This window comes from Entelurus aequoreus, linkage group LG27 (genome assembly GCF_033978785.1).
Source record: "Entelurus aequoreus isolate RoL-2023_Sb linkage group LG27, RoL_Eaeq_v1.1, whole genome shotgun sequence".
NCBI lineage: Eukaryota > Metazoa > Chordata > Actinopteri > Syngnathiformes > Syngnathidae > Entelurus > Entelurus aequoreus.
Genome location: NC_084757.1, coordinates 33,457,479 through 33,476,052, shown reverse-complemented (window position 1 = coordinate 33,476,052; position 18,574 = coordinate 33,457,479). Strand labels below are relative to the sequence as shown.

Below are 18,574 nucleotides of genomic sequence, written 5' to 3'. Positions count from 1 at the left end.
ATGCTCCGAATGCTGGTCAGGAGCAGCAAGTGTTGCTCACAGCTCACGTCTAGGAAGTGACTGAATGACAGGATGAGGACTTCTTTAGGACGCGAGTCCAACCACTCCCTGATCTCACCAAGAACCGTCTGTGAGGAGCACAATCATTCATTCATTATTCATCATCATTAGCAGAATCATTCATTATTCATCAGGTCAACATCAGTACCAGAATCATTCATTATTCATCATCATTAGCAGAATCATTCATTATTCATCAGGTCAACATCAGTACCAGAATCATTCATTATTCATCATCATTAGCAGAATCATTCATTATTCATCAGGTCAACATCAGTAACAGAATCATTCATTATTCATCATCAGTAGCAGCATCATTCATTATTCATCATGTCATCATCAGTAACAGCATCATTCATTATTTATCATGACATCATCATTAGCAGAATCCTTCATTATTCATCATGTCATCATCAGTAGCAGCATCATTCATTATTCCTCATGTCATCAGTAGCAGAATCATTCATTATTCATCATGTCATCAGTAGCAGCATCATTCTTTATTCATCATGTCATCATTAGCAGAGTCATTAATTATTCATCATGTCATCATCAGTAGCAGAATTATTCATTATTCATCATTATAATTACTATTGTCATTATTATTATTATCATTATTATTACTATTATAATCATTATTATTATTATAGTTCTTATTATTATAATCATATTTATTATAATTTTTATAATAATAATTATCAGTATTATTACTATAATTATTTTTATTATAACAATCATTGTTATTATTAGTATTATAATCAATATTATTATATTATAATTATTGTCGTCATTATTATAATCATTGTTATTATCATTATATTATAATTATTGTTATTGTCATTACTATTATTATAATCATAGTTATTATAATTGTTATAATAATAATTATCAGTATTATTACTATTATTATTATTACAATCATTGTTATTATTAGTATTATAATCAATATTATCATTATTATTATATTATAATTATTGTTATTATTATAATAATTGTTATTATCATATAATTATTGTCATTACTATTATAATTAGTAGTATAATCATTGTTATTATCATTATTATTATAATTATTGCTATCATTATTATTGTTGTTATCATTGTTATAAATATTATTGTTATTATCAATACTATTGTAATTATTGTTTTTATTATTGTCATTATTCTAATCATTGTTATCATTATATTGTAATTATTGTTATTGTCATTACTATTATAATTAGTACTATAATCATTGTTATTATCATTATTATTAAATTATTGTTACCATTATTATTGTTATCATTGTTACAATTATTATTGTTGATATTATCAATACTATTATTATATTATTTTTATTATTATTTTAATTACTACAGTTATTGTTATTATATTATTATTATTATCATTATTAAAATATTAGTTATTATTATTACTATATTATGATCATTATTTACATTTTAAAATCATTGTTATTATCAATATTATTATCATTATAATCATTGTTATTATTATTGTGTCTTCTGGATGGAATCGTACCTCCACGGTGAGCGTGCTATAAACGCCGTGGTAGAAGTAGAGGTCAGTAGAGTTGTCGTTGGGTCGGCGTGCGATTCTCAGGTCACAGTATCTGACCCCGCAGTCCAGCTGCTGCTTCACCGAGTACTCCTGTCAACGCACCGCCATGCTTAGTACTACCATGCATCATACCTAGTACTACATGCCTGACACTGTTGCTAGGCAGAATTCAGGGGGCTTATGCTTAACTGCCCCAATTGAAAAAACACATACAACAACGTGACATTAAGGAGTGGAACAGGAGGACAACAACATTAGCACAACTATGTGGGCTACATGCTAACATTACATCTTAACATCATGCTAGGTTAGCAGCAGTAGCATATAGATGTGAGCTACATGCTAAAATTACATTTTAACATCATGCTAAGTTAGCAACACTAGCATATCGATGTGAGCTACATGCTAACATTACATTTTAACATAATTCTAGCTGAGCAACACGAGCATAGCTATGTAAGCTACATGCAAACTTTACATTTTAACATCATGCTAGGTTAGCAACACATGAGCAAAATGCTAACATTACATTTCAACATAATTGTATCCAATCAACACGAGCATAGCTATGTAAGCTACATGCAAACTTTACATTTTAACATGCTAGGTTAGGAACACATGAGCAAAATGCTAACATTACATTTTAACATAATTGTATCCAAGCAACACGAGCATAGCTATGTAAGCTACATAAAACTTTACATATTAACATCATGCAGGGTTAGCAACACATACGCTAAATGCTAACGCTAACATTACATTTTAACATAATTCTAGCTGTGCAACACAAGCATAGCTATGTAAGCTACATGCAACCTTTACATTTTAACATCATGCTAGGTTAGCAACACATGAGCAAAATGCTAACATTACATTTTAACATAATTGTATCCAAACACGAGCATAGCTGTGTAAGCTACATGCAATTTTTTTATTTTAACACCATGCTAGGTTAGCAACACATGAGCTAAATGCTAACATTACATTTTAACATAATTCTAGCTGAGCAACACGAGCATAGCTATGTAAGTTACATGCAAAATTTACATTTTAACATGCTAGGTTAGGAACACATGAGCTAAATGCTAACATTACATTTTAACATAATTCTAGCATAGCTATGTAAGCTACATGAAACTTTACATTTTAACATCATGTTGGGTTAGCAACACAAGAGCAAAATGCTAACATTGCATTTTAACATCATTTTGTCTAAGCAACACGAGCATAGCTATGTAAGCTACATGCAAACTTTACATTTTAACATCATGCTGGGTTAGCAACACATGAGCAAAATGCTAACATTACATTTTAACGAAATTTTATCTAAGCAACACGAGCATAGCTATGTAAGCTACATGCAAACTTTACATTTTAACATCATGCTGGGTTAGCAACACATGAGCAAAATGCTAACATTACATTTTAACATCATTATATCTAAGCAACACAAGCATAGCTATGTAAGCTACATGCAAACTTTACATTTTAACATGCTAGGTTAGGAACACATAAGCTAAATGCTAACATTACATTTTAACATAATTCTAGCTTATCAACACGAGCATAGCTATTTAAGCTACATGCAAACTTTACATTTTAACATGCTAGGTTAGGAACACATGAGCTAAATGCTAACATTACATTTTAACATAATTCTAGCTGAGCAACATGAGCATAGCTATGTAAGCTACATGCAAACTTTACATTTTAACATGCTAGGTTAGGAACACATGAGCTAAATGCTAACATTACATTTTAACATAATTCTAGCATAGCTATGTAAGCTACATGCAAACTCAACATTTTAAAATCATGCTAGGTTAGCGTGCTAACTGTAAAAAACTAAACGATTAAACTTTTCAAACTTTAAATTAAGATGTGCAGTGAAGCCTCATTAAAAAATGTTTGCCACGTTTGCTGTTCATGAACACACGTGATTAAAAACGTACTTTTGCAAAAAAGCTGTTTGGTCAGTTTGAGAGTGGACTTCCTGTTTCTACCAGGTGCTAGCTTGACGTTCAACCAGTCAAATGGGCGTGGCTTGTTGAAAACTATTTTCCGATTGGCTTGCAGTCGGGATTAAAGCACAGCGAACTCTGCCTAGTAACACGTTTGATTGGAGCAACTAAGTGTTTCACCTGCGTGACGGCCCACTTGTACACGAAGGGGCGGATGAGGGGCTTCAGGTAGCGGTCCAGCTTCCGGAGCATGTCGGGCTGGGTCAGGTCCACGGGGGAGCGGTTGTTGGAGTCCAGGCAGTAGGTGATGGCGTTATGGCTGCCTGTACGCGGGGGAGGACAGCGTCATTGTCTGGCGGCCATATTGGCGTGTGAGCGGCCTACCCGGGATGGCCAGGTGGCAGAGCGGGGTGTCCCACAGGGCGGGCGGCATGTGGGTCATCCAGCTCTCCATGGGCACCGCCCCCAGGCTGTGGCGCCTCTCTGCAGACATGATACTGAACAACACGCTCTTAGCACGGCGGTTAGCGCAAAAAAAGGACACGTTAATGCACACTTACGCGGTCCCAGGCGTCAGGAGGATTCAGAGGCGGGCACGCCGTCGTGTCGCGGCCGTGCATAAAACATGAGGCAATGGCAGCGTGGCGCCTCCCCGGCCGCTCCGTGGTTGTGCACCTGCTCGCCGCATCCTAGCGTGCAGGGGGCCACATGTGAGCGCCGGCGAGGAGACGATGGATGCTGTGAGGGAGGCAGGGGGAGGATGGGGGACGGCACGGGCAGTCACGGAAGAGGGAGGGAGGGAGGGGACAGGAAGTAGACGGGAATCAGACAGGAAGTAGGACATAGGAAAATGCAATCATTAAACTAACCTCTTCAGGACTATCTTTCTTTTCTTGTCGGTCTACTTTTAGTTTCTTTGCTCCTGGTCCTCCATGAAGTCTGTAACTATCTGGAAAAAAGGCAAAAACATCCTGATTATTATTATTACAAATAATATCAACAATTTACACTTAATATAATCAGTCTGCTCTTCCTAGACTATGGCGGACTATATCATAATGACGTGTCGTACCACACTAAATGATGTGTCGTACCACATTAAATGATGTGTCGTACCACACTAAATGATGTGTCGTACCACATTAAATGATGTGTCGTACCACACTAAATGACGCATCGTACCACACTAAATGACGTGTCATCCCTCGTAAATGAGGCGTCGTACCACACTAAATGACCTGTCGTACCACATTAAATGATGTGGCGTCCCACGTAAATGACGTGTCGTACCACATAAAATGACGTGTCGTACCACGTAAATGAGGTGTCGTACCACATTAAATAACGTGTCGTACCACGTAAATGAGGTGTCGTACCACATTAAATGATGTGGCGTCCCACGTAAATGACGTGTCGTACCACATAAAATGATGTGTCGTCCCACGTAAATGACGTGTCGTACCACATAAAATGACGTGTCGTACCACGTAAATGAGGTGTCGTACCACATTAAATAACGTGTCGTACCACGTAAATGAGGTGTCGTACCAAATTAAATGATGTGGCGTCCCACGTAAATGACGTGTCGTACCACATAAAATGACGTGTCGTACCACATTAAATAACGTGTCGTACCACGTAAATGAGGTCTCGTACCACATTAAATGATGTGTCGTACCACACTAAATGACGTGTCGTACCACGTAAATGAGGTGTCGTACCACATTAAATAACGTGTCGTACCACGTAAATGACGTGTCGTACCACATTAAATGAGGTGTCGTACCACACTAAATGATGTGTCGTACCACACTAAATAACGTGCCGTACCATATTAAATGAGGTGTCGTACCACACTAAATGACGTGTCGTACCACACTAAATGACGTGTCGCATACACACTAAATGAGGTGTCGTACCACACAAAATGACGTGTCGTACCACACTAAATGACCTGTCGTACCACACTAAATGATGTGTCGTACCACACTAAATGACCTGTCGTACCACATTAAATGACGTGTCGTACCACACTAAATGATGTGTCGTACCACACTAAATGACCTGTCGTACCACACTAAATGATGTGTCGTACCACACTAAATGATGTGTCGTACCACATTAATTGACGTGTCATCCCACGTAAATGAGGTGTCGTACCACACTAAATGAAGCGTCGTACCACATTAAATGACGCGTCGTACCACACTAAATGACGTGTCGTACCACACTAAATGAAGCGTCGTACCACATTAAATGACGTGTCGTACCACACTAAATGACGTGTCGTACCACATTAAATGACGTGTCGTAACACATTAAATGACCTGTCGCACCACATTAAATGACGTGGCGTACCACATAAATTGACGTGTCGTATACACACTACATGACGTGTCGTACCACACTAAATGACGTGTCGTACCACACTAAATGACGTGTCGTACCACACAAAATGATGTGTCGTACCACACTAAATGACCTGTCGTACCACATTAATTGACGTGTCATCCCATGTAAATGACGTGTCGTACCACACTAAATGACGTGTCGTACCACACTAAATGACGTGTCGTACCACACTAAATGACGTGTCGTACCACATTAAATGACGTGTCGTACCACAATAAATGAAGCGTCGTACCACATTAAATGACGTGTCGTACCACTAAATGACGTGTCATACCACACTAAATGACGTGTCGTACCACACTAAATGACGTCGTGTCATACCATACTAAATGACGTATCGTACCACACTAAATGACGTGTCATCCCTCGTAAATGACGTGTCGTACCACACTAAATGACCTGTCGTACAACATTAATTGATTTTGCGTCCCACGTAAATGACGTGTTGTACCACATAAAATGACGTGCCGTACCACATAAAATGACGTGTCGTACCACATAAAATGACATGTCGTACCACATTAAATGAAGTGTCGTACCACGTAAATGACGTGTCGTATACACACTAAATAACGTGTCGTACCACGTAAATGACGTGTCGTACCACATTAAATGAGGTGTCGTACCACACTAAATGATGTGTCGTACCACACTAAATAACGTGCCGTACCATATTAAATGAGGTGTCGTACCACACTAAATGACGTGTCGTACCACACTAAATGACGTGTCGCATACACACTAAATGAGGTGTCGTACCACACAAAATGACGTGTCGTACCACACTAAATGACCTGTCGTACCACACTAAATGATGTGTCGTACCACACTAAATGACCTGTCGTACCACATTAAATGACGTGTCGTACCACACTAAATGATGTGTCGTACCACACTAAATGACCTGTCGTACCACACTAAATGATGTGTCGTACCACACTAAATGATGTGTCGTACCACATTAATTGACGTGTCATCCCACGTAAATGAGGTGTCGTACCACACTAAATGAAGCGTCGTACCACATTAAATGACGCGTCGTACCACACTAAATGACGTGTCGTACCACATTAAATGACGTGTCGTACCACACTAAATGAAGCGTCGTACCACATTAAATGACGTGTCGTACCACACTAAATGACGTGTCGTACCACATTAAATGACGTGTCGTAACACATTAAATGACCTGTCGCACCACATTAAATGACGTGGCGTACCACATAAATTGACGTGTCGTATACACACTACATGACGTGTCGTACCACACTAAATGACGTGTCGTACCACACTAAATGACGTGTCGTACCACACAAAATGATGTGTCGTACCACACTAAATGACCTGTCGTACCACATTAATTGACGTGTCATCCCATGTAAATGACGTGTCGTACCACACTAAATGACGTGTCGTACCACACTAAATGACGTGTCGTACCACACTAAATGACGTGTCGTACCACATTAAATGACGTGTCGTACCACAATAAATGAAGCGTCGTACCACATTAAATGACGTGTCGTACCACTAAATGACGTGTCATACCACACTAAATGACGTGTCGTACCACACTAAATGACGTCGTGTCATACCATACTAAATGACGTATCGTACCACACTAAATGACGTGTCATCCCTCGTAAATGACGTGTCGTACCACACTAAATGACCTGTCGTACAACATTAATTGATTTTGCGTCCCACGTAAATGACGTGTTGTACCACATAAAATGACATGTCGTACCACATAAAATGACATGTCGTACCACATTAAATGAAGTGTCGTACCACGTAAATGACGTGTCGTACCACGTAAATGACGTGTCGTATACACACTAAATGACGTGTCGTACCACACCAAATGACGTGTCGTACCACACTAAATGACCTGTCTAAATGACCTGTCGTACCACATTAATTGACGTGTCGTCCCACGTAAATGAGGTGTCGTACCACATTAAATGACGTGTCGTACCACACTAAATGATGTGTCGTACCACATTAAATGACCTGTCGTACCACATTAATTGACGTGTCATCCCACGTAAATGAGGTGTCGTACCACACCAAATGATGTGTTGTACCACACTAAATGATGTGTTGTACCACACTAAATGACCTGTCGTACCACATAAATTGACGTGTCGTCCCACGTAAATGACGTGTCGTACCACATTAAATGACGTGTCGTACCACATTAAATGACCTGTCGTACCACATTAAATGACGTGTCGTACCACATTAAATGACGTGTCGTCCATCCATCCATCCATCCATCCATCTTCTTCCGCTTATCCGAGGTCGGGTCGCGGGGGCAGCAGCCTAAGCAGGGAAGCCCAGACTTCCCTCTCCCCAGCCACTTCGTCCAGCTCCTCCCGGGGGATCCCGAGGCGTTCCCAGGCCAGCCGGGAGACATAGTCTTCCCAACGTGTCCTGGGTCTTCCCCGTGGCCTCCTACCGGTCGGACGTGCCCTAAACACCTCCCTAGGGAGGCGTTCGGGTGGCATCCTGACCAGATGCCCGAACCACCTCATCTGGCTCCTCTCCATGTGGAGGAGCAGCGGCTTTACTTTGAGTTCCTCCCGGATGGCAGAGCTTCTCACCCTATCTCTAAGGGAGAGAGCCGCCACCCGGCGGAGGAAACTCATTTCGGCCGCTTGTACCCGTGATCTTGTCCTTTCGGTCATAACCCAAAGCTCATGACCATAGGTGAGGATGAGAACGTAGATCGACCGGTAAATTGAGAGCTTTGCCTTCCGGCTCAGCTCCTTCTTCACCACAACGGATCGATACAGCGTCCGCATTACTGAAGACGCCGCACCGATCCGCCTGTCGATCTCACGATCCACTCTTCCCTCACTCGTGAACAAGACTCCAAGGTACTTGAACTCCTCCACTTGGGGTAGGGTCTCCTCCCCAACCCGGAGATGGCACTCCACCCTTTTCCAGGCGAGAACCATGGATTCGGACGTGTCGTATACACACTAAATGACATGTTGTACCACATTAAATGACATGTTGTACCACATTAAATGACATGTTGTACCACATTAAATGACATGTTGTACCACATTAAATGACGTGTCGTACCACATTAAATGATGTGTCGTGCCACACTAAATAAGGCGTCGTACCACACTAAATGAAGCGTCGTACCACATTAAATGACGTGTCGTATACACACTAAATGACATGTCGTACCACACTAAATGACGTGTCGTACCACATTAAATGAGGTGTCGTACCACACTAAATGAGGTGTCGTACCACACTAAATGACGTGTCGTACCACATTAAATGATGTGTCGTGCCACGCTAAATAAGGCGTCGTACCACACTAAATGAAGCGTCGTACCACATTAAATGACGTGTCGTATACACACTAAATGACATGTCGTACCACACTAAATGACGTGTCGTACCACATTAAATGAGGTGTCGTACCACACTAAATGAGGTGTCGTACCACACTAAATGACGTGTCGTACCACATTAAATGATGTGTCGTGCCACACTAAATAAGGCGTCGTACCACACTAAATGAAGCGTCGTACCACATTAAATGACGTGTCGTATACACACTAAATGACATGTCGTACCACACTAAATGACGTGTCGTACCACATTAAATGAGGTGTCGTACCACATTAAATGAGGTGTCGTACCACACTAAATGACGTGTCGTACCACACTAAATGAGGTGTCGTACCACATTAAATGAGGTGTCGTACCACACTAAATGACGTCGTATCGTACCATACTAAATGACGTGTCATCCCTCGTAAATGACGTGTCGTACCACACTAAATGACGTCGTATCGTACCACACTAAATGACGTGTCATCCCTCGTAAATGACGTGTCGTACCACACTAAATGACCTGTCGTACAACATTAATTGATGTGGCGTCCCACGTAAATGACGTGTCGTACCACATAAAATGACATGTCGTACCACATAAAATGACGTGTCGTATCACATAAAATGACGTGTCGTACCACATAAAATAATGTGTCGTACCACATTAAATGATGTGTCGTACCACATTAAATGATGTGTCGTACCGCGTAAATGACGTGTCGTACCACGTAAATGACGTGTCGTATACACACTAAATGACGTGTCGTACCACACCAAATGACGTGTCGTACCACACTAAATGATGTGTCGTACCACACTAAATGACCTGTTTAAATGACCTGTCGTACCACATTAATTGACGTGTCATCCCACGTAAATGAGGTGTCGTACCACATTAAATGACGTGTCGTACCACACTAAATGATGTGTCGTACCACATTAAATGACCTGTCGTACCACATTAATTGATGTGTCATCCCACGTAAATGAGGTGTCGTACCACACCAAATGATGTGTCGTACCACACTAAATGACGTGTCGTATACACACTAAATGACCTGTCGTACCACATAAATTGACGTGTCGTCCCACGTAAATGACGTGTCATACCACATTAAATGACGTGTCGTACCACACTAAATGACATGTCGTACCACATTAAATGACGTGTCGTACCATACTAAATGAAGCGTCGTACCACATTAAATGATGTGTCGTACCACACTAAATGAGGCGTCGTACCACACTAAATGAAGCGTCGTACCACATTAAATGATGTGTCGCACCACACTAAATGACCTGTCGTACCACATTAAATGACGTGTCGTACCACACTAAATGAAGCGTCGTACCACATTAAATGATGTGTCGTACCACACTAAATGAGGCGTCGTACCACACTAAATGAAGCGTCGTACCACATTAAATGACGTGTCGTACCACACTAAATGACCTGTCGTACAACATTAATTGATGTGGCGTCCCACGTAAATGACGTGTCGTACCACATAAAATGACGTGTCGTACCACATAAAATGACGTGTCGTACCACATAAAATGACGTGTTGTACCACATAAAATGACATGTCGTACCACATTAAATGACGTGTCGCACCACGTAAATGACGTGTCGTACCACGTAAATGACGTGTCGTATACACACTAAATGACGTGTCGTACCACACCAAATGACGTGTCGTACCACACTAAATGATGTGCCGTACCCCATTAAATGACCTGTCGTACCACATTAATTGACGTGTCATCCCACGTAAATGAGGTGTCGTACCACACCAAATGATGTGTTGTACCACACTAAATGACGTGTCGTACCACATAAATTGACGTGTCGTCCCACGTAAATGACGTGTCGTACCACATTAAATGACGTGTCGTACCACACTAAATGATGTGTCGTACCACATTAAATGATGTGTCGTACCACACTAAATGACCTGTCGTACCACATTAATTGACGTGTCATCCCACGTAAATGACGTGTCGTACCACACTAAATGATGTGTCGTACCACATTAAATGACGTGTCGTACCACACTAAATGATGTGTCGTACCACATTAAATGATGTGTCATATACACACTAAATGACGTGTCGTACCACATTAAATGACGTGTCGTACCACACTAAATGATGTGTCGTACCACACTAAATGACCTGTCGTACCACATTAATTGACGTGTCATCCCACGTAAATGACGTGTCATACCACACTAAATGATGTGTCGTACCACATTAAATGACGTGTCGTACCACACTAAATGATGTGTCGTACCACATTAAATGACGTGTCGTACCACGCTAAATGATGTGTCGTACCACACTAAATGACCTGTCGTACCACATTAATTGATGTGTCATCCCACGTAAATGAGGTGTCGTACCACATTAAATGACGTGTCGTACCACGTAAATGACGTGTCGTATACACACTAAATGACGTGTCGTACTACACTAAATGACGTGTCGTACCACACTAAATGACGTGTCGTACCACACTAACTGACGTGTCATACCACACTAAATGACATGTCGTACCACACTAAATAACGTTGTCGTAATTAAAGTTCTCCTGTGTCCAGGGAAGTATTTCCTGACTTTATTAACAATAGAAAACAAAAGTTTTTGTGATAATAACAAATATCAATGTAATCATTGTAGTATCGACTCTATACGGCTCTTGTACTTGGTATCACTACAGTCTGTTTGTATAGACCCACCCATTTGTTTACATTGAGGAGCGCTAGCTTGCTGTTAGCTATTGTATCCTCCTCCTTTTTAATTCATTGGTACTTTATTGGTAGCAGTATATTGTACATAATATAGTTTTTGTTATGTGGGGCACCCCAGTAACGAGGTTTGCCTTGGGCCTCCAAATGAGTAACTACGGCCCTGCTAGTAACTTAACTCCCAGTCTAAGAAAACTAAAACTAAAGTTAAACAAAGGCACACAATAACTACTGTGGGGGTGAAACAATGAACAATAACCATGTCATATATATATATATATATATATATATATATATATATATATATATATATATATATATATATATATATATATATATATATATATATATATATATATATATATATATATATATAGAGTACCACCAGTGCAAGCAAAGCATGATGGGAAATAAGCTATTGTCAACATATACAGGTATATTTATTAACCCTTCGTATAGAAGTATCTAACTCACCTGTCTGGTTAGGGTTAGAGTTCCGTGTGTTTCAATTTGAACTGAACAGTGAATAGTGAGTCAGTGTTGGCTTTGGCTCGCCCTACGGCGTATTATTCGAACCGGTAGAGCGAGTCTATCCACTTGGAATTGACGGTCGGTCGCCACAAAAACCAACAAGCGCTTTTTCCACTGAAGGTAACGGTAACTGCCTTGTCGTGTAAGAAAACAGTCCTTCATTAATTAAAGTACTTGTGAGGAAAAATAAGCCAGCGAGGTAAAAAAGGCTGTAATTCTCACTCTGTATGCGCTAGTGTTGTCCCGATACCAATATTTTGGTACCGGCACCAAAATGTATTTTGATACTTTTTGATACTTTCGATACTTTTTTTTTTCTAAATAAAGGGGACCACAAAAAATGTCATTATTGCCGTTATTTTAACCAAAAATCTTAGTGTACATTGAACATGTTTATTATTGCAAGTTTGTCCTTAAATAAAATAGTGAACATACTAGACAACTTATCTTTTAGTAGTAAGTAAACAAACAAAGACTCCTACTTAGTCTGCTGACATTTGCAGTAACAAATTGTGTCATTTATCTTCCTATTACTTTGTCAACATTATGAAGGACAATCTGTAAAAATTAATGATTAATCTACTTTGTCAACAAAATGTATGAGCAAATTGTCGAACAGTTTAAAAACCACATTTCTCAACCAGCTATTGCAAGGAATTTAGGGATTTCACCATCTACGCTCCATAATATCATCAAAAGGTTCAGAGAATCTGGAGAAATCACTGCACGTAAGCCATGATATTACGGACCTTCAATCCCCCAGGCGGTACTGCATCAAAAAGCGACATCAGTGTGTAAAGGACATCACCACATGGGCTCAGGAACACTTCAGAAAACCACTGTCAGTAACTACAGTTCATCGCTACATCTGTAAGTGCAAGTAAAAACTCTAATATGCAAAGCGAATGCCATTTATCAACAACACCCAGAAACGCCGCCGGCTTCGCTGGGCCCGAGCTCATCTAAGATGGACTGATGCAAAGTGGAAAAGTGTTCTGTGGTCTGACGAGTCCACATTTCAAATTGTTTTTGGAAACTGTGGACGTCGTGTCCTCTGGAACAAAGAGGAAAAGAACCATCCGGACTGTTCTAGGCGTAAAGTTCAAAACCCAGCATGTGTGATGGTATGGGGGTGTATTAGTGCCCAAGACATAGGTAACTTACACATCTGTGAAGGCACCATTAATGCTGAAAGGTACATACAGGTTTTGCAGCAACATGTTGCCATCCAAGCAACGTTATCATGGACGCCCCTGCTTATTTCAGCAAGACAATGCCAAGCCACGTGTTACAACAGCGTGGCTTCATAGTAAAAGAGAGTGCTAGTACTAGACTGGCCTGCGTGTAGTCCAGACCTGTCTCCCATTGAAAATGTGTGGTGCATTATGAAGCCTAAAATAGCAGAAGGGAGACCCCCGGACTGTTGAACAACTTAAGCTGTGCATCAAGCAAGAATGGGAAAGAATTCCACCTGAAAAGCTTCAAAAATGTGTCTCCTCAGTTCCCAAACCTTTACTGAGTGTTGTTAAAAGAAAAGGCCATGTAACACAGTGGTAAAAATGCCCCTGTGACAATTTTTTTGCAATGTCTTGCTTCCATTAAATTCTAAGTTAATGATTATTTGCAAAAAAAAATGTAGTTTCTCAGTTGGAACATTAACTAAAGGCTTACTGGCCACATGCATGGACAGCACCTTTTAGCTCTTATTTCCAAAATTGTGTACACTACTGAATTGGGGTCTTATGGCCGCTTATGTGGACACTTATACTGCCATCTGGTGGTGTCAAAAGAGTATAAAATATAATGGAATATGGGGAAAAAAAGTGTAAAAAATAAGAATTAGCATGTCACTAAACATGAAGTACACGTTTGTTACTTATGGACTAAGTATGTCATATCAAAAGGTGATTCTTAGTTTTTATTCTAATTAGGGTCCAATAAGCCCAAATAGCAAAGAGAAATAAAAAAAGCATGTAAACAAACTGCTTGGGCCTTAAGAGGTTTTAAATATCTTGTCTTTGCAGTCTATTCAATTGGATATAAGTTGAAAAGGATTTGCAAATCATTGTATTCTGTTTTTATTTACCATTTACACAATGTGCCAACTTCACTGCTTTTGGGTTTTGTACCTTGGTGGTCAGACAGGATGTCTAAGAGCAAACGTCCATAACAAAAGTATTATGTATCAGCATTGTTTCTAATACTAAGCTTTCTCAAATATACCCATATAACTCGTAATACCGGTATACTGCCCAGCCCTAGATCCGCGTACCCAAAAATATCAACACGTTATGGTTGGTTATTTTGCAATCATTCTTCATGTAAAAAATCCCTAAGACTGATTCACCAATGCAGCATTTTTTGTTTGGGTGTTTGATTCCACTGCCATGATACCTCGGACTGGTTCGTTAAGTTGGCATCCGGAGACGGCAGCCAACTTAGTGACTGAAATGGTAAAAATGACTTCTGCAACTTCATTGATGCTCACCAGAATGTGACAGTAACATTAACAAAAAAATTACTTTTGATACTCCATAATGTATTTCTAACTATTTACTTCATTACGCACGTTTTCTTTCATTTGTCAATCAATGTTACATTTGTGCCTTTTTCAATCATTTTTAATAATCGACATGACGAAACTTTGCACAAATTTTCCACTGGTTTCTTTGTTGTTGTTTTTTAGCAAAATTGGCTAAACAAAATACTTAGTAGGGGACAGTTTGTATAAGAGCGGGAAAGAAAGAACCTATAATATTTTTAGAACGCTGATTAAAATTTTTTTTTTTGCTTTTAGCCATTTGAATCCAGTCAAGAAATGGTGGAGTTGAGTATTGGGATGTGCGGATCGATACTGAAATATTGATGTCAGGTATTTATACAGTAAGAGTGATTTTCAAATTAAAATGTCCACACTTTTTGCACTGATTTTTTTACACTGAATTTTTATACACTTAATTCCAAAAGCACTGAATTTTTTTATACACTTAATTTAAAAAACAGATTTTTTTTTTTAAAGACAGAATTTTTTTTACACTGAATTTTTATACAAACACATTTTGCTAACAATTATTTTTTCTATGTAATGGTCAGCATAATTTGATTTTTTTTTTAAATTCAGTTTCCAAAATTTAAACGCAAAAAATTCAGTTCCATAAATTGTGTAAAAAAAAAATTAATAAAAAGCTTTTGCAATAATGACAAAAATTAATCCCCATATTTGATACTTTAGTATGAATGTTAATTTGTGTCTTTATTACAAAAGCTTCTTTTTTTTTTACACTGAATTTATGTAACTCCAGCCCCCACCCCCAATTGATGGATGGACGGCTGAATTTTTTGCATTTAAATATATATTTTTAACCAAATTATGTTAACAATTTCATTTAATGAACATTTGTGAACGAAATGTGTGTTTTTTAAATTTCAATTTGTTAAAATAAAGGGTTTTAAAATTGAGTGCATAAAAATTCAGTACGAAAAAATTGAGTGCAGAAATATTCGTCTAGACCCACTTCCGGTAAATTAAGACAGAAGCAATCGATCCTCGATTTCTGCACCTATTTTCTACACTGAATTTTTAAAACACAATTGTCAGCATAACTTGATGTAAAAAAATAAATAAATACAAAATTAAGTTACATAAATTCAGTGTCCCAAAAAAGTTTTTCGCAATAAAGACACAAATGAATCTCCATGCTTTAGTTATTTGAGATAATGTATATCATTTAGAGCAACACGGTGTAAACAAGTAAATAAACTTGTAAAAGAGGCAATGTAGCAATGTTGGATGCTTTTTGTTGAGTATTACGTGCATGTTATTTATGATAGAACTTATTAATAATGAATTTGTTTAATTAATCCTTTTATTTTACTTATTTAAAGTTCAAAATCAAATGGTTGTGTATTTTGTATGATTTTATCCTGTTTTTTTCTGCTGTACTAGCTTGAACTATATTGTTATTCGCTTCCGCCCTTATAAGTAAAATGTATTATTATTATTATTAACATTTGAAATAAACACCTGTCTTGCATTATTTATGCTATGAGATGTTATTATTTGAAATACAGTACTTATTAAACATGACCATACACATTGGGTATATTTGACGAAGTATTGGTATCGGAACTATAGGATTGGAAAGAATATCAGTGGAAAATGGCGTTTCCCGCCCTAAACGTCTTACGTCATCCAGGATGTGTGTGCGTCATCCTCGAAGAACCCGGAAATGGCTTGCCGGCTGTGAAATGGAGGGAAAAACAAAAAGTAACAGCAGGTAAATAATGAAAAAAAGTTCAATATCTTATTCTAATGTAATTCAAAGTCACTGGAAATTAACATGGCGCTTCCAATAATTCCGTTTCTGTTCTAAGCGTCGTGTGAATGTCGTGAGTGAGGAGGTCGTGTTCGTACAAACCTTTTTTTAGTACATAAAATGTTGACCTTTTCACTAAAACGTGTTTTTTTTTGGTCAATAAACTCTGAAGCAGCACTAAAAAACAAAGATGACCAACGAACGTGCCGACCTTTAAATCGCTTTTTATAGGACGTGTTTTGTTTTTTTGCACGACACGTGACATGCATCAGCCAATCAGGCAGCAGATCGGGGCTGGCTGCGTTCCATTTAGCTCCACGCCTGACTTGGTGGAGTAATTATTGATCACAATTAAGTTTTTGTTTTTTTTATACCGGGCGATATCGATAATTATTGATATTTTTATCACCTATGGGAAAAAAGACCGGAAGAAAAATATATTGATTGTAAAAAAATGTATTTTAAAAAACCTTCTGTTTATAATATTCTCAGCTATCACAGATAGGAAAGGAAACGTCAACAAAAGCATGGAAAACGCTCAAACATCCATCCATCCATCCATTTTCTACCGCTTGTCCCTTTTGGGGATGCGGGGGGGGTGCTGGAGCCTATCTCAGCTGCAGTCAATGTCAACAAAATAGTCAAATCACATCGAACACTTAACAATGAGCTCTTAAAATGAAGGAACATGTAAGAAAGGCTTCATAAAGTGTAAGAAAATAGTGCAAAGTTTGAAATGTAAACATTGAGAAACCTGAGAACTATTTTCTGCAGGTTTAGTGCGTGGTGTGTAAACTCATTTTAGATCAGGGGCCACATGGAGAAAAATCTACTCCCAAGTGGGCCGGACTGGTAAAATCACGGCACGATAACTTCAAAATAAAGACAACTTCAGATTGTTTTCTTTGTTTACAAATAGAACAAGCACAAATGTACGAATCATGTTGTTAGGTTTCTTTGTTTTTTACACTTACATGTTGCGGTTTGTAATTTATTTGTCGTTATTTATATTTTCTGAATGTCCATCAGTCAAGTCATTGGTGTACGAAAGCCTATTGTGTGCCGTTAATCAGTTCTGTAATGTTCCTGTGCCTTTTTGATTGATTGATTGAAACTTTTATTAGTAGATTGCACAGTACAGTACATATTCCGTACAATTGACCACTAAATGGTAACACCCGAATAAGTTTTTCAACTTGTTTAAGTCGGGGTCCACGTTAATCAATTCACGGTACAAATATATATCAGTGTTTCCCATAAACTGCCAAGATACCTGTGGTGGTGGGGGCGTGGCTATGGGTGGGGTCACCATGACATCATCGAGTAATTTGCATAATTTACTACAATGATATGATTTTCTCTAAAAAGGCTAAAAAAATGTATACTTACTAATTAATAATAACAGTTTTGTTTTAAACGTCCATCCATCCATCCATCCATTTTACAATATAATTACAACACTTTATGTACATATTTATATACAGATTTGAACAATAAGTTATTCACTGAAATATATTAATTGTGGTTCTTACAAAAAATATATCTTATAAAATATAAAAGCTAAAATGTCTCTTAAAGCTCTGCCCCTTTAATTAGTGCATACTAAATAATTTAACTTTAGCCTACTA

General features: G+C 38.5%; 1 protein-coding gene across 5 annotated transcripts in view; it reads right to left on the bottom strand.

Moving 5' to 3' along the window:
• Positions 1-18,574, bottom strand: part of plcxd1 (phosphatidylinositol-specific phospholipase C, X domain containing 1) — a 32,848-nt gene that overhangs the window by 8,685 nt on the left and 5,589 nt on the right. Inside the window, exons 1-8 of one of the 5 annotated variants that reach the window (XM_062039307.1) lie at positions 17,049-17,193; positions 16,818-16,871; positions 4,447-4,526; positions 4,138-4,315; positions 3,962-4,074; positions 3,758-3,900; positions 1,578-1,706; positions 1-128 (exon numbers count right to left, since the gene is read on the bottom strand). The exon at positions 1-128 is cut by the window's left edge and continues 28 nt beyond it. In XM_062039307.1, coding sequence (XP_061895291.1) covers positions 1-128; positions 1,578-1,706; positions 3,758-3,900; positions 3,962-4,070 — 509 coding nt within the window. In that variant the 5' untranslated portion in view covers positions 4,071-4,074; positions 4,138-4,315; positions 4,447-4,526; positions 16,818-16,871; positions 17,049-17,193. Of the gene's footprint in view, positions 129-1,577; positions 1,707-3,757; positions 3,901-3,961; positions 4,075-4,137; positions 4,316-4,446; positions 4,527-12,573; positions 12,615-16,817; positions 16,872-17,048; positions 17,194-18,574 lie in introns of those variants that run through there. The other 4 variants (XM_062039312.1, XM_062039308.1, XM_062039309.1 and 1 more) reach the window with 4 other exon arrangements.